Raw genomic sequence first — 15,533 nt, 5'->3', positions numbered from 1 at the left:
CGGCCTCTGAGAGGGACAAGGTGGCCTTGTTGATCTCGGTGCTGACAGGCCGGGCTCTGGAATGGGCGCACGCCGTCTGAGAGAGGGACGGTCCAGAAGTGCAGTCCTATGAGTGCTTCACACAACTCTTCCGTGCCGTCTTCGACCACCCAACAGAGGGCCGAGAGGGAGGTGAGCATCTCCTCTGTCTACGCCAGGGGTCCAGGACAGCGTCGGAGTACGCTCCGGATTTCCATAAGGTGGATGTGTCTGCTGGCTGGAATGTCCAGGCCCTGTTGAAGGTTTTCCACAGCGGGCTACAGGCGGACGTCCAGACCGAGCTGGTCTGTCGCAATGAGGACCTCACGCTGGACTAGCTCATCGCCATGGCCATCCGCCTGGACAATCTCCAGCATGCCCGTTATGGAACCTCTAGCAAGACTGAGCCCCTGGCTACAGTTGCAAAACCCCAGTAAATCGTGGACAGAGAGGAGGTTGTTGGGTTGGTCGCAGGAGTGTCTGGGGAGGTGTCTCTCTGTGTCAATCTGTGCCACCTCAGTGGAAATCCAGACCAGGCCACCCACATCCCTATCATGGAAGAATACCGGGACCTACTGGTGGCCTTTTCAAAGACTCGTGCCACGTGCCTGCCCCCTCATCGCCCATGAGACTGCAATATTGACCTACTGCCTGGTTCTACCCTCCCGTGGGGGCACATCTACACTCTCCCGCATTCAGGACGATATTGCCACGCCTATTTGCCATATCTTCAATTTAAGCCTGCTAGAAAGTGTGTTCCCTCAGGCCTGGAGGGAAGCAAAAGTAATTCCGCTACCTAAGAATAGTAAAGCCCCCTTTACTGGCTCAAATAGCTGACCAATCAACCTCTTACCAACCCTTTGTAAACTTCTGGAAAAAATTGTGTTTGACCAGATACAATGCTATTTTACAGTACACAAATTGACAACAGACTTTCAGCACGCTTATATGGAAGGACATTCAACAAGCACAGCACTTACACACATGACTGATGATTGGCTGAGAGAAATTGCTGATGAAAAGATTGGGGGGGCTGTTTTGTTAGACTTCAGTGCGGCTTTTGACATTATCATTCATAGTCTGCTGCTGGAAAAACGTAGGTGTTATGGCTTTACACCCCCTGCTATATTGTGGATAAAGAGTTACCTGTCTAACAGAACACAGAGGGTGTTCTTTAATGGAAGCCTCTCCAACATAATCCAGGTAGAATCAGGAATTCCCCAGGGCAGCTGTCTAGGCCCCTTACTTTTTTCTTTCCCAACGACATGCCACTGGCTTTGAGTAAAGCCAGTGTGTCTATGTATGCGGATGACTCAAGACTATACACGTCAGCTACTACAGTGACTGAAATGACTGCAACACTTAACAAAGAGTTGCAGCTAATTTCAGAATGGTTGGCAAGGAATAAGTTAGCCCTAAATATTTCCAAAACTAAAAGCATTGTATTTGGGACAAATCATTCACTAAACCTCAACTAAATCTTGTAATGAATAATGTGGAAATTGAGCAAGTTGAGGTGACTAGTAAACTGCTTGGAATAACCCTGGATTGTAAACTGTCATGGTTAAAACATGTTGATATAACAGTAGCTAAGATGGGGAGAAGTCTTTCCGCACAATCAACAAGGCAGGTCCTACAGGCCCTAGTTTTGTCGTACCTGGACTACTGTCCAGTCGTGTGGTCAGGTGCCACAAAGAGGGACCTCGGAAAATTAAAATGGGCTCAGAACAGGGCAGCATGGCTGGCCCTTGAATGTACACGGAGAGCTAGCAATAATGATGTGCATGTCAACCTCTCATGGCTCAAAGTGGAGGAGAGATTGACTTCATCACTACTTGTTTTGTAAGAAGTGTTGACAAGCTGAATGCACCAAGCTGTCTGTTTTAAACTACTAGCACACAGCTCGGACACCAATGCATACCCCACAAGACATGCCACCAGAGGTCTCTTCACAATCCCCAAGTCTAGAACAGACTATGGGAGACCCACAGTACTACATAGAGCCATGTCTACATGGAACTCTATTCCACATCAGGTAACTGATGCAAGCAGTAGAATCAGATTTTTTTTTAAACTGATAAAATATTACTTATGGAACAGCGGGGACTGTGAAGAGACACACACACAGGTACAGACACACGCATATGCACACGGGCGCTAGCACACAAACTCTACACATACGTACATTGTAATATTTCTTTATGGTGGTATCATACATTTTGTGTTGTAGATATGTAGTGGTGTAACAATGTTATATGATGTACTGTTTTATGTGTAACGTAAGTGCCTTAATGTGTTTGGACCCCAGGAAGAGTAGCTGCTGCCTTGGCAGCAGCTAATGGGGATCCCTAATAAATACAAAAAAATACCCAAAAAATTAGTAAACTATAAACTCCAGTGGGCAATCGAGAGAAGACAAACAACCACTGATAGAAACGAAAACGTAAGACATTTTTAGAGCTGTATTGTTTGCATTCTGATTGCATTTTAATGTAGGCCTATAGGGAAGAAATGGCCATGTGGAGATGTTCATATTGAAAAATCTCTTATTTTTTAAAGTTTCTAACTTGTTTGATAAAATTAGTACAGATTCTTTCAGGGGATCCCACATGGGGCCTCGACCCCAGGTTTGGGAACCACTGTACTAACCTCTCTCTCTGCGTGCTTCCTCTCTCTCTCTCTGTCTCATCTGCTTCTTCCTGCATGCATTGCAGCCTTCCTCAGCCTCACCACTGAGCACCATATTACTGTCTGTCTCAGAAGCCTACTCTGTAAAGCAAAGTTATAATGAGAACTTACTAGCCTATATCATGCTCCTGCTGAAGTAGGCTCTGTTTAACATTAGCTTCTTACTTCATCCTTCTAACTGGCTAAGTAATACTAGCCGAGCTCTTCAACGTTACTGCATTAGTCTCTGCCAGCAGCTATAGCCACCTGACTGACTGACATGCTGTATCTATAAGCGACTATTTACCAGTTGTGCGCTCATTCTCTGAGAGTCAGTTTTTATTTATTTGGGGGATGTCTGTAGACACGCAGGAGTTGTGAAACAGTTTTAAAATGTCAAATTAGAAAGAATTACTGAGGCCCGGACCGCTGTGTCCTCATTTGTAGTTACAGCTCTGCCTACACACTGGAATACGTTTCTGAGTGACAGAGTGAGGGCTTTGCATAGGCGCTTTGTTGGGATTTTTGTGGGACTGGAAAAAACACCCAGAACATAATTAACCAGTTCCCATGCTCGTCAAATAAAGGCTGTGTTCCGTAACAGATCACTTTTGTTCCCGGTTCTGTTTATATTTTAGCAGACGCTCTTGTCCAGAGCAACTGTATATATTTTAATTTGTACTGGTACACCGTGGGAATCAAACCAACAACCCTGGTATTGCAAGTGCCATGCTCTACCAACTGAGCCACACGGGACTGTTCCCTGTACCAGTTCCAATCCCTGCTTACCACATTGGCATTCACTTTGTCTTGAAAGCAAAATGAGCAGAAATAAGTGCTAAGTAGGCTACATCTAAATGTTTGTACTTGTTACAAGGTATAGTACATATTCCCCTGTTAACCTACATTATTCTCCTGTAGTTACCCTGAAATAACACCTATGGAATGGAAAGTGTTGCCAAAATGTGTTGCACACATAGAGGATGTTTCTCAATGCTGGTGTGAGGAAGTGAAGGCAGAAACCGGAGAGAACAGGCCAGTGAAACTGTCAGAAGTGGAGCAATGGGAGAGGATGTAGACACCCAGCATAGAGGAAATCCTCCTCTCCCTCTCTACACACACACACACACACACACACACACACGGATGCACACACGCACGCACACACACACACACACACTTGTGCCAAAGACAGTACAGTATGAAGATAGGCAGAAAATCCTTGATCCCGCTGGTAGGCGATGTCATGGCAACGTTGGCTAGCTAAGCTCATGCGCAGAAACACGTCATCGGGTCTAACGGTCTCGCGCCGAACTGCACATGTGCACGACAACAAATCAAAGACACTAGCTTTTGATGAAAATGTGTCCGTTTGTCACTTTCACAAGTTTGGAGTAATAACATGTTCAGCGTCTTAAGATATTGGCTTGAATCTAGGTTATGCCTTTCGGAAGATGTTTTCACTTTTCTCATTGACTTCTCAAACAATTGGTCTGCCGCGTCTTCTTTGCAAGTGTTGTGGTAGTAGTGGTCTTCTGTAGCTCAATTGGTAGAGAATGGCGCTTGTAACGCAAGGGTAGTGGGTTCGATCCCCGGGACCACCCATTTGTAAAAATGTATGCACACAAAAAAGCGTCTGCTAAATGGCATATTATTATAAGTATTGTCGGAAGTCTCGCGATGTTGCGCCTCTGGGTTTAGACATTCTGTGCTTGTACTGGCGGGAGGGGTGCCACCCCCACCGTGCATGACCCTTGACCTACTGTGTCTGTTACAATTATATTGTATGCTCAAAATGGGAAAATTATATTTTTTAATACTAATACAATTGCTTTAATCTCTAAAGATAAGGGACAACATTATTGGCACCCCTGTTTTCAATACTCCGTCACCCTCCTCTTGCGAGGATAACAGCACTGAGCCTTTTTCTAAAATGTTTTATGAGATTGGAGAACACATTGGGAGGGATCTTGGACCATTCCTACATACAGAATTTTCCTCTCTTCAATTCAAACCACAGGTTTTCAATGGGGTTCAAGTCCGGCGACTGAGATGGCCTTTGCAAAATGTTGATTTTGTGGTCAATTAACCATTTCTTTGTGGATTTTGATGTGTGCTTGGGGTTATTGTCTTATTGGAAGATCCACTTGCGGCCAAGTTTCAGCCTCCTGGCAAAGGCAATCAAGTTTTTGGCTAAAATGTCCTGGTACTGGGTAAAGTTCATGATGCCGTTGACCTTGACAAGGGCCTCAGGACCAGTGGAAGCAAAATAGCCCCATAACATCAAAGATCCACCACCATATTTTACAGTAGGTATGGGGTTCTTATCTCTATTATGCATCCTTATTTTGATGACAAACCCACCACTGATATGCATGGCTAAAGAGCTCTATTTTCTCTATTTTCAGAGACTGTGTGTTTGTCTGTGTGGCCTCTCACGAAACAGCAGTGGTCACCCCACCTCCACCCTAAAGCCACGCAGGAAAGTGGTGTGTGTGTGTATGTGTGTTTATCAGGGGGGCACATCCCCATTCCATCTCTTACAGGAAGTGTGTGTGGTGTGTGTGTGCTGCCCTGTGGTTCTCCAGAGTCAGACCCCATGTTGTTTCTGTTGTCAATATGAATGCCCCTGTATTTCCATTTGAATAGGCCTGTCACACTGTCAGCCAGAGGCTTTATCTCAAATCAAATCAAATCAAATCAAATTGTATTTGTCACATGCGCCGAATACAACAGGTGTAGACCTTACGAACAATGCAGTTGAAAGAAAAATAAGAGGTAAGAAAATATGTACTAAATAAACAAAAGTTTTAAAATATAAAAACAATTAAAGAGCAACAATAAAATAACAATAACGGGGTACCGATACTGAGTCAATGTGTGGGGGACAGGTCAGTCAAGGTAATTGAGGTAATATGTACATGTAGGTAGGGGTAAAGTGACTGTGCATAGATAATAGACAGTGAGTAGAAGCAGCGTAAAGGGGGGGGGGGGGGGGGGGGGGGTCAATGCAAATAGTCCCGGTAGCCATTTGATTAGATGTATAACTTTTTGAGGATCTGAGGACCCATGCCAAATATTTTCAGTCTCCTGAGGGGGAATAGGCATTGTCGTGCCCTCGTCACGACTGTCTTGGTGTGTTTGGACCATGATAGTTTGTTGGTAATGTGGACAACAAGGAACTTGTAGCTCTCAACCTCCTTCCTATAGGCTGTCTCATCGTTGTCGGTGATCAGGCCTACCACAGTTGTGTCATCGGCAAACTTAATGAGTTGTGCTTGGCCACGCAGTCATGGGTAAACAGGGAGTACACGCACCCCCGAGGGAGAGCTTTGTACGCGTCTCTGTGTGTGGAGTAAAGGTGGTCGAGAGTTTTTTTTCCTCTGGTTGCACATGTAACATGCTGGTAGAAATTAGGGAAAACAGATTTAAGTTTCTCTGCATTAAGGTCCCCGGCCACTAGGAGCGCCGCCTTTGGATGAGCATTTTCTTGTTTGCTTATGGCCTTTAACAGCTCGTTGAGTGCGGTCTTAGCTATGAAAAATATAGATAAACTATCTTGGTAAATAGTGTGGTCTACAGCTTACTGTGGTCTACAGCTTATCATGAGATACACTACTTCAGGTGAACAAAATCTAGTGACTTCCTTGATATTAGATTTCGCGCACCAGCTGTTATTGACAAATAGACACAGACCGCCACCCCTTATCTTACCGGAGGCAGCTGTTCTGTCTTGCACGGAAAACCCAGCCAACTGTATATTGTCCATGTTGTCATTCAGCCACGACTCAGTGAAACATAAGATTTTACAGTTTTTAATGTCTCGTTGGTAGGATAGACTTGAACGGAGCTCATCCAATTTATTCTCCAATGATTGCACGTTGGCCAATAGGACGGATGGTAGAGGCGGGTTACCCACTCGCCGACGAATTCTAACAAGGCACCCGGACCTGCTTCCCCTGTATCGGTGTCTTCTCTTCATGAGAATGATGGGGATTTGGGCCTGGTCCGGTATCTGCAGTAAATCCTTCGCGTCCGACTCGTTAAATAAAAAATGCTATTTTCGGTTAAAGAGACGGTGGCAGAAACATTACGTACAAAATAAGTTACAAACAACGTGAAAAAACTCACAAAACACACGAAATAGCACAATTGGTTAGGAGCCCGTAAAATGGCAGGCATCTCCTCCGGCACCATTCTTCATTATCTCAGGCTCCAACTGGAGTATAATATGCTGCTCATTTGGGTGCATGAAAGCATTTAGCCCTGTGTGTGTGTGTGTGTGTGTGTGTGTGTGTGTATGTGTGTGTGTGTGTGTGTGTGTGTGTGTGTGTGTGTGTGTGTGTGTGTGTGTGTGTGTGTGTGTGTGTGTGTGTGTGTGTGATCCCAGTTTGGGTTGACTACAGCAGATAACATCATTGTTGTGAAAACAGGAGAAAGACTGTGGTTCTTATCACCCAGTGACAGTAGTCTGACATGACTCTGTGTTATGTATTTTCTGGGATGTCTGGAACTTTCTCTCCATTGGTGGCCCACGGAGGGAACTTACAGGAAGTTGAATATTGTGAACAGGCCATAGTTACAGAAAGATAAACTCCTACCCTGTTCAGCCTACACACATTATCACACACACACACATTCTCTCTAGTTCAATCTCTCTCTCCCTCACGCTCTCACACACAAACATGCACACACGCACTCCCTCCCCGACCCCATCTGTACAGTGGCGCGGCTCCAGTCCAGACCTCACGACTGCTGGATACAGGGAGCTTTTGTGAACGGACAAAGGATTTCCCAGTTAGACAACAAGCACCCAGTGGCTGAGAAACAAGGAGGAGGGCAAGTAGATTAGCAGGAGAGCGAGGGAGGGAGGGTGGTGGAGAGAGAAAGGGGGGTGGGGGAGGGGGAGGGAGTAAAGGGGGCAGGGGCCATTTGTTCCTGAAAGACAGAGAATGTGTGTGTGTGTGTGTGCATGCGTGCTTGCTTGCATGGGACTAGCCCTATACACTAGTTACTCTAAAAAAAATTAAGCTCATTATGTCACCCAAGTACAATTCAGTAAACTTTTACCCTAGTTAAGTTCAGTAAATACAGTGGCATGATATTATCACTATTGTCATACCTTGGCATGTTAGGTTTTCTTATGACTGTGTTATGAAGGCTTTTGTATTTCTATCTGGCATGCGCAACGATTTGGGTTGTCAATTAATTTTGGCCCTCTTCCATACAGTCTGCGATGTGCTGCACTACAAGTCACTGCAAGCACTGCCAACCTGCTGCATGCAGTGCATTGCCACACACCCCTCCTCCCAGCCCCACACCCACACACAGCCAGCCAGTGCCCTGTATCATATCACTAATGGCACTGACCGAATCTTCTACCGGACCGAAAGTTTAAACGTGTTGTAGGCTAAATGTCTATGCCAAGTTTCGGTACCAACAGGTCATTGCTGTAGCCTACAGAAAATGTAATCTTGCTTGTCAAAAAGTATACTTGAAATTACAGCCTTGTGAGCTTGCATTGCTGAATTCAATGTCAATTGCGCTGATTTTCCTGTGTCAGGTTTACAGCGTGCAGAGGAGGGAAAGTGTACAGACACATGCCACAGTCCTAGCTAGGCTACTAAAATGTTGCAGTCTGGCTTCGGTTTTTAAAGCTTGTCAATTAATAACTAAAAAAAACAAAACCTGCAACAAAACACCATGCAAATGAGAAACATGTAGGCCTATTACGGCAACATTTGAGCAATAGCCTAGACTGGCTACTCAACTAAAGACATTTTGAGTGCGCCGTACAACAATGCTGCATTCAATCGCACCGGTGATCCATGCAGTACCACAAAATGAAAAATATGTTTTCAGTTTAAATGTTACAACAACCTAGCTATGTTGTTGTTATTTGGAGTTGTTAAATGCTTTTTGATTAGCATATTATGCACATCTGCAAGCATAGCAACAAAGTCTGGACACATATTTTTTATCTCTTCTTTTGTTTTAATATGTTAAAATGCTATATACAGCATCCTATGTACATCAGTGGACATTATAAAGAGCCACATTTGTTCAATTAAAACAATGGCCATTTTTGCAGTTGTATGCACGTTTTTTGTGTGAAAACAAACATAATAGGCTATGTCTGGCCCACAAATTTGTTGTGTTTTTCAATATTGCCCTGTGCACTGATTGAGTTTGACACCCCTGCTTTATAACAACTTTAACTTAAAAGAGCCTTAAGATTTCACAAGATAAACACTATTGTCTTCTGTGGTACTGTTTTGTGACATCATGCAAGGCAGTTCAGATTACTGAGGTGTGAGAGAAGACATCACAGAATCTGGAGATAGGCCTATACCAATATGGCTGCAGACAACAAACACAGGGTCAACAATGTCTTTTTTCTGGTTTTAATTTGAGGATTAGTATTATATTTATATTGGTAACCAGTTAATAATAGCAATAAGGCACTCTGCTTTGCGTCATGCTTAAGCCTTGGCATATTGGCCATATTCCACTTCCCCTCAGGCCTTATTGCTTAAGTAGAAACGTCCTTAGCAAAATGTATGTATGGCATCTGTTTTGTTATTATAGGACAAATTAGCTGTGAGCAGAATTTATGTTTATTGGTCCTTAATGTAGGCGTGTAAGCGAACTTTAACTTTGGCATTGCTGGTGATTTATTTATCATTCAAGGCACACTTAACCAGCATGGCTACCAAAGCATTCTGCAGCGATACGCCATCCCATCTGGTTTGCACTTAATGGGACTATCATTTGTTTTTCAACAGGACAATGACCCAAAACACACCTCCAGGCTGTGTAAGGGCTATTTGACCAAGAAGGAGAGTGCTGGAATGCTGCATCAGATGAACTTGCCTCCACAATCCCCCGACCTCAACCCAATTGAGATGGTTTGGGATGAGTTGGACCGCAAAGTGAAGGAAAAGCAGCCAACAAGTCCTCAGCATATGTAGGCACTCCTTCAAGACTGTTGGAAAAGCATTCCAGGTGAAGCTGGTTGAGAGAATGCCAAGAGTGTGCAAAGCTGTCATCAAGGCAAAGGGTGGCTACTAATATATTTTGATTTGTTTAACACTTTTTTGGTTACTACATGATTCCATATGTGTTATTTCATGGTTTTTATGTCTTCACTATTATTCTACAATGTAGAAAATAGTAAAAATAAAGAAATGGAACGAGTAGGTACTTGGGTTGGAGTCATTAAAACTCGTTTTTCAACCACTCCACAAATGTCTTGTTAACAAACTATAGTTTTGGCAAGTTGGTTAAGACATCTAATTTGTGCATGACACAAGTAATTTTTCCAACAATTGTTTACAGACAGATTATTTCACTTATAATTCACTGTATCACAATTCCAGTGAATTAAATCATTCTCTCTACTATTTTTCTGACATTTCACATTCTTAAAATAAAGTGGTGATCCTAACTGACCTAAAACAGGGAATTTGTACTAAGATTACATTTCAGGAATTGTGAAAAACGGAGTTTAAATGTATTTGGCTAAGGTGTATGTAAACTTCCGACTTCAACTGTATGTGCAAAATTTTAACTGGTACTGTACTTTACAAACCATGTTAAATTAGAAGAGTGTTGTAATTGTAATATATCAATTCATTTATCAAATTGTTTAACATTTCATGGAATCATACAATTGTTTTATTTCATTGACAAAATGCAACAATGAAAAACGGATGCATTTAGACAGAGGTTCCAAAAGGTTCCAAAGTACAATCATGTGTCCCGTACGCAAATAGGCTACCTCTCTACAACTCTGCCTCACCGTGCAAATCACTTGTCATAGCGCAACTTTAGCATTAAGAAATCTGAGCACAAGGAAGGATTCCCCCCCTCTACCCTCTAAGTAAAAGCCCTCTCCTTCCTTCCCCTGCAGTGCCGCTTCTGTTTGTTTGCACTCACTTGATCCCGAGCGGAAATTACTTTCCGTTTTTGTGAATGACAAACATATTAACAATTCATCAACACAGTTTCTTCCATCCGGCCTCGTTTCCAGGGCAACGACTGCTCGGCGCCCTCTGATTGGCTGGCTGATATAATGTATCCATTGAAAGGCCTCGCGTTTGTAACCATTCACTAGCTTGGCGCTGCGGAGAGCGCATCATCAACGTTCCAGCCTCGACAACAATAAAATAGGCTTATTCACAACGAGAACGTTGGGGATAGACGACATTAGAAGAAATACATCATTGGAAATGATTACAAATGCCTTTTATCTGCAACTGTCCTGCAATCAATCCGTCTAATTTTGATTTTTACAGAAGAAGAATATTTTCTACTGCAAAATCCTGAGTTATATAATACGAAGACAACGTCAGTGCTGGCCAGTGAGTCATTGATAAATACATGGACATTCTTCCAGCGGCTGCATGAATGAGTGCTAGTGTATAGGCAATCTGCAGTCGAATATTTAAGAAACATTCGTGTTTTGCTAATTTTCGTGATAAATGCAATAGCCTATATCCGTTTTCATTTCTGCAGTTATTCCAGAATATAATTTTTTCTCGACCAGTGTGCGCTGCCATTTCCTCAATGCTCCAGTCGTCATAACGTTCTGTTGTTGAAGGCCTTTTGCTGTAGCCTACAGGGACCGACCACATAATTTTCCTGCATTGAAGTTAACATATTTGTTTTGCTAAATGCTTGACAAGCCCAAGCCCGTTCAGTTCGAATCGGTAATGGCGATCAGCAAGACCGTGGAGTGGCTGCAGGAGCAGCTCCAGACGCGCAAAGACTGCCTATTGGTAATGGACTGCAGAGCGCTGGAGCTATACGAGTCCTCTCACGTCGAAACGGCGATTAACGTGGCCATCCCGAGCCTGATGCTCCGGCGGCTGAAGAAGGGCAATCTTCCCATCAAGTCCCTACTCTCAAACGGTGAGGACCGGGAGAGATTTGCGCGGAGGTGCAAGACGGACACTATTGTGCTGTATGACGAGTACAGCAGGGAATGGAACGAAAATGTCGACGGGGGCTCCGTGCTGGGCTTGCTGCTGAAGAGGATGAAAGACGAGGGCTACAAGGCGTTTTACCTTGAGGGTGAGTGAAGTTGTTATTTTTCCAGAAGCGCATATTTTCCACTAAAATTTTGGCCTAATTCGGTAAATTAATTAATAATGAATAAGTGAATATTTGGATGCATTTGGCGCTAAAACGAATAGGATAATGCAAATATATTAGGTCACCACATTGTGTAGCCTCGGCATGTTTTTATCAATGGATTTGTCTAACAATATTATTTCATTCATCTTACAGGTGGTTTCAGTAAATTCCAAGCCGAGTTCCCTGCCCTGTGCGAAACCAATCTTGATGGCTGTTTCAATAGCAGTTCTCCCACTGCCCAGGTGCTCGGCCTCGGGGGGCTGCGGATAAGCTCCGACTCCTCCGACATCGAGTCTGACATCGACAGGGACCCGAGCAGCGCCACAGACTCAGACGGCAGTCCCCTCTCCAACCCCCAGCCCTCCTTCCCAGTGGAGATCCTCCCGCACCTCTACCTGGGCTGCGCCAAGGATTCCACCAACCTGGACATTCTGGAAGAGTTCGGCATCAAGTACATTCTGAACGTGACTCCGAACCTGCCCAACATGTTCGAGAACGCCGGGGAATTCAAGTACAAGCAGATCCCCATCTCTGATCACTGGAGCCAGAATCTGTCACAGTTCTTCCCGGAAGCCATTAGCTTCATAGGTAAGCCCAATAACTTATATTCAAGCACACGGATACCTCTCCGATTCTAATTTACACACAATAATTCATTTTAACGCACAGGGTTAATAAATAAAACAGGTATATTTTATATCACCTCAGAATGAATTCAGGATAAAAAATGTAGTTGTTGTACATTTAGGCCTATATTAGCCTAACTAGTGAAAGCCACAGGCCCACAGTATGGGAATTTACACTTATTAATAAGATATCTTATCACCAGGAAGTTCTTTAGTTATTATTGTGCAATTTGGATTATACATGTCCTGGAGTACTTTCTTATCAGTCAATCAAAGAGAATAATACAGAGGGAACAAGATTAAGTCCATTGTGCCAAGCAGAGAAATACTATTCTAGTTCTATGGCCCATAACAATAAACTACTCCCAAATTACAATGATTAAACTTCAATGGAACACTTCCTGCTTTTTTGGTCTGCAGCCGGGGCCTAGCTTACCTCAGGCTTGTGTAATTGCAATACAAAGGCCTGTGTGGAAATTGGAGAGGGGGAGAAAGAGCAGAGGGAGGGGGTAATTTGAGCACAACAGGAAGGAAGCGGCCATTGAAAGTAATCTAGGACAGCCCAGCGATGTGTTCCCTTCACAAAGAGAACCATTTACAGGCTCTGTTGTCATCCTGTTAGCCCTGACAGGGTGCCCTCATGACTCCTACGTTTATACGCCCAAATGGCACCAATGTCAAGTAACTCGGGAAGCCTGATAGAGCGTTAATAGTCAATTTCCAAGTCGTGGTACTCCAGGCCAAATTAGAGAATGTCGGCTCTGTTTATGCGCAGAGTACCACAGCCGTTTGTTGATGGATGTGTCTGGGCCTGAGACTGTTATGATCGTTTCAGACTTCAGCCGCTTAAGCGTGGAACTGGTTTAGTCAATGTTGTCCACAGGCACTGTTTTATCTGGTAGCCCTTCCACTAGTCCTTCCACAGCCTAAGTTTATTTTTCAGTATCTATATGTTCAGAGCAATTGTTTTTGTATCGCTGTGTTTTCTCAGAATACACATTATGCATATCTGACAAAAGTCTATAACATGTTCTTCTTCTTTTTTCCTGTCCTTCTCAGATGAGGCTCGCAGTCAGAAATGCGGCGTCCTGGTCCACTGTCTGGCCGGCATCAGCCGCTCGGTGACAGTCACCGTGGCGTACCTCATGCAGAAGCTCAACCTGTCCATGAACGACGCCTACGACATTGTCAAGATGAAGAAGTCCAACATCTCGCCCAACTTCAACTTCATGGGCCAGCTCCTGGACTTTGAGCGCACCCTGGGCCTGAAGAGCCTCTGTGATAACCGGGTGGCGGCCCCCACACAACCCCTGTACTTCACCACCCCCACCAACCACAACGTCTTCCAGCTGGACCCTCTGGAGTCCACGTGAGGCAGTGCCATCGTCGCCCCTTACTGGCTCGGAGGTGTAATGAAACCTGAAACGCTGCAATGTTTCTCTACTTTATTTCCGTCACCTGTTGTGACATGGTGACATCCTGCCGTTATTGACACAGTTGGCTTGAGGTTACCAGCTGCCAAGCATGGCTGCTGAAAGGGCACGTGGTCGATCTGCCCGAAGGCTCAGAAGCAGCTGCTGCAAAAACAGGGACAGAGAAAGAAAGAAAGAAAGAATGAATGAATGAATGAATGAATGAAAGAGAGAAGATGGGGAAGAGAGAGAAAAAGAAAGCACATTAACTTTCTAGAACCCTATATCGCTTTTGGACTGGATTAGGTTTTTGCCTTGATTTTTTTCTGTCAATGCATTGAAAGAGACGTAAAGTGATCTGGTGGTCAAGTGTACGTTTAACTTCACAACGAAAGGCTGGTGTGCCAAAGAGACAGGATTGTTCTATCTGAACATATATATGATTATAAATACTTTTTGTTTTTTGGGCTAGCACTTGCACCTTCAATACTTTTTTTCGGGTGCATATTACTTGTCTTCTGTGAAGATTTGCCTGTTTGGGGTTGAAACACCCCTGGTTAAGACGCCACAGTATATTGAACTACATTTTACATGTGTGGAGTCATTTGAATCATTTATACATGTGTATATATCTTAATATAAAAGACAATAAAGTAAAGCCTTGCTCTAGTATACCCTTTGCAACAAGTGGGTACTGAAGATACTTTTTTTTCATCTTCTACTTTATTTAAGCAAACCAACTGTACATTGATCAGTATGTTTAAGTTTATTATGCCAAAAAATTTAGTAGGTTTTCCAAGAATCGTAAAAAGATATATATGTGTAATATATTTCATATTTGCTTTATATGTGAATTCGGCCGACAGGCCTTTTTTGCACCCACCCTCACCCAAATAAAAGTCACCTTGGTTGTATGCCTTAGTTCTGTACATAGATGTGTTATCGTGCATTAACCCTCAAAGGACTTTGCCCGAGCTATGCTTTCACCACCTATCACAATTCTACCAAATTGAACCATAGCAAAATTACTTTTATAATAATTTTACAACAAATCACTGAAACTGTCAGTGCATGGCTATGTTAAGAAACTTGAGTTGTTATTCAGTTAAGTTAGATAGAAATAGCTTTAAGATTGCTACCTTCTGTTTATGTTGTTATTTAGTGGGGAACAATGAGGGTTAACAGAAGTGAATTCTTATCTGTGAGCAAGGCTTTTCAAAGTCTGGGAGATGTTGACAAAGCAGTAGGCCTTGCTCACCTTGCCTCTGTGAAATGCAGTTTTTTATTGGTTGAGAAAAAAATGATTTTGTTGTCCTTCCTTCTGAGAGAAAGCCTGTCTATGGGGGAAAGACATTTTGGTTTCAACAACCACCGCTCCTCGAGTATACACTCCTCTCTTACGAATGTAAAGAAATTATAAGTTATTAATAAATTACTATTTTGTCTACTTCTACCAATGTCTTTTTTCATTCCTCAACAGTTTGTTGACATTATGTACTGTAAGTGGACTCCGACTCCTCGGTTCCACTTAAACCATTGCACATACTGTGTGTGTGCGTGACAATCATCAGCCAGATGACTCAGAAGGAGCCATTCACAAATATATGGGTGTCCTTTAACCACAAAGGTTAAGACATCTAATCTCTCAAATGCAGCAATTATCCAATACAAA

The 15,533-nt window shown here is 43.4% G+C and overlaps 1 protein-coding gene across 1 annotated transcript; it reads left to right on the top strand.

The window, feature by feature from the left end:
* Positions 1-10,792: 10,792 nt before the first annotated feature.
* Positions 10,793-15,314, top strand: LOC311137787 (dual specificity protein phosphatase 6-like). Its single transcript, XM_084172373.1, has 3 exons — positions 10,793-11,760; positions 11,977-12,411; positions 13,509-15,314. Exons 1-3 carry the CDS (start codon positions 11,361-11,363, stop codon positions 13,820-13,822), a joined length of 1,149 nt encoding a protein of 382 aa, XP_084028499.1. The 5' UTR covers positions 10,793-11,360; the 3' UTR covers positions 13,823-15,314.
* The last annotated feature ends 219 nt before the right edge of the window (positions 15,315-15,533 follow it).

The sequence above is a fragment of the Coregonus lavaretus genome, assembly GCF_964263955.1.
Source record: "Coregonus lavaretus genome assembly, chromosome: 11".
Lineage (NCBI taxonomy): Eukaryota > Metazoa > Chordata > Actinopteri > Salmoniformes > Salmonidae > Coregonus > Coregonus lavaretus.
This window is presented reverse-complemented; position numbering and strand designations above follow the sequence as displayed.

Bases quoted from the DNA above. Each gene is read 5' to 3' on its own strand.
- LOC311137787 (XM_084172373.1), top strand. From the start codon at position 11,361: ATGCTTGACAAGCCCAAGCCCGTTCAGTTCGAATCGGTAATGGCGATC. The intron at 11,761-11,976 runs GTGAGTGAAGTT...TTCATCTTACAG, and splicing joins CAAGGCGTTTTACCTTGAGG to GTGGTTTCAGTAAATTCCAA. The intron at 12,412-13,508 runs GTAAGCCCAATA...TGTCCTTCTCAG, and splicing joins GGAAGCCATTAGCTTCATAG to ATGAGGCTCGCAGTCAGAAA.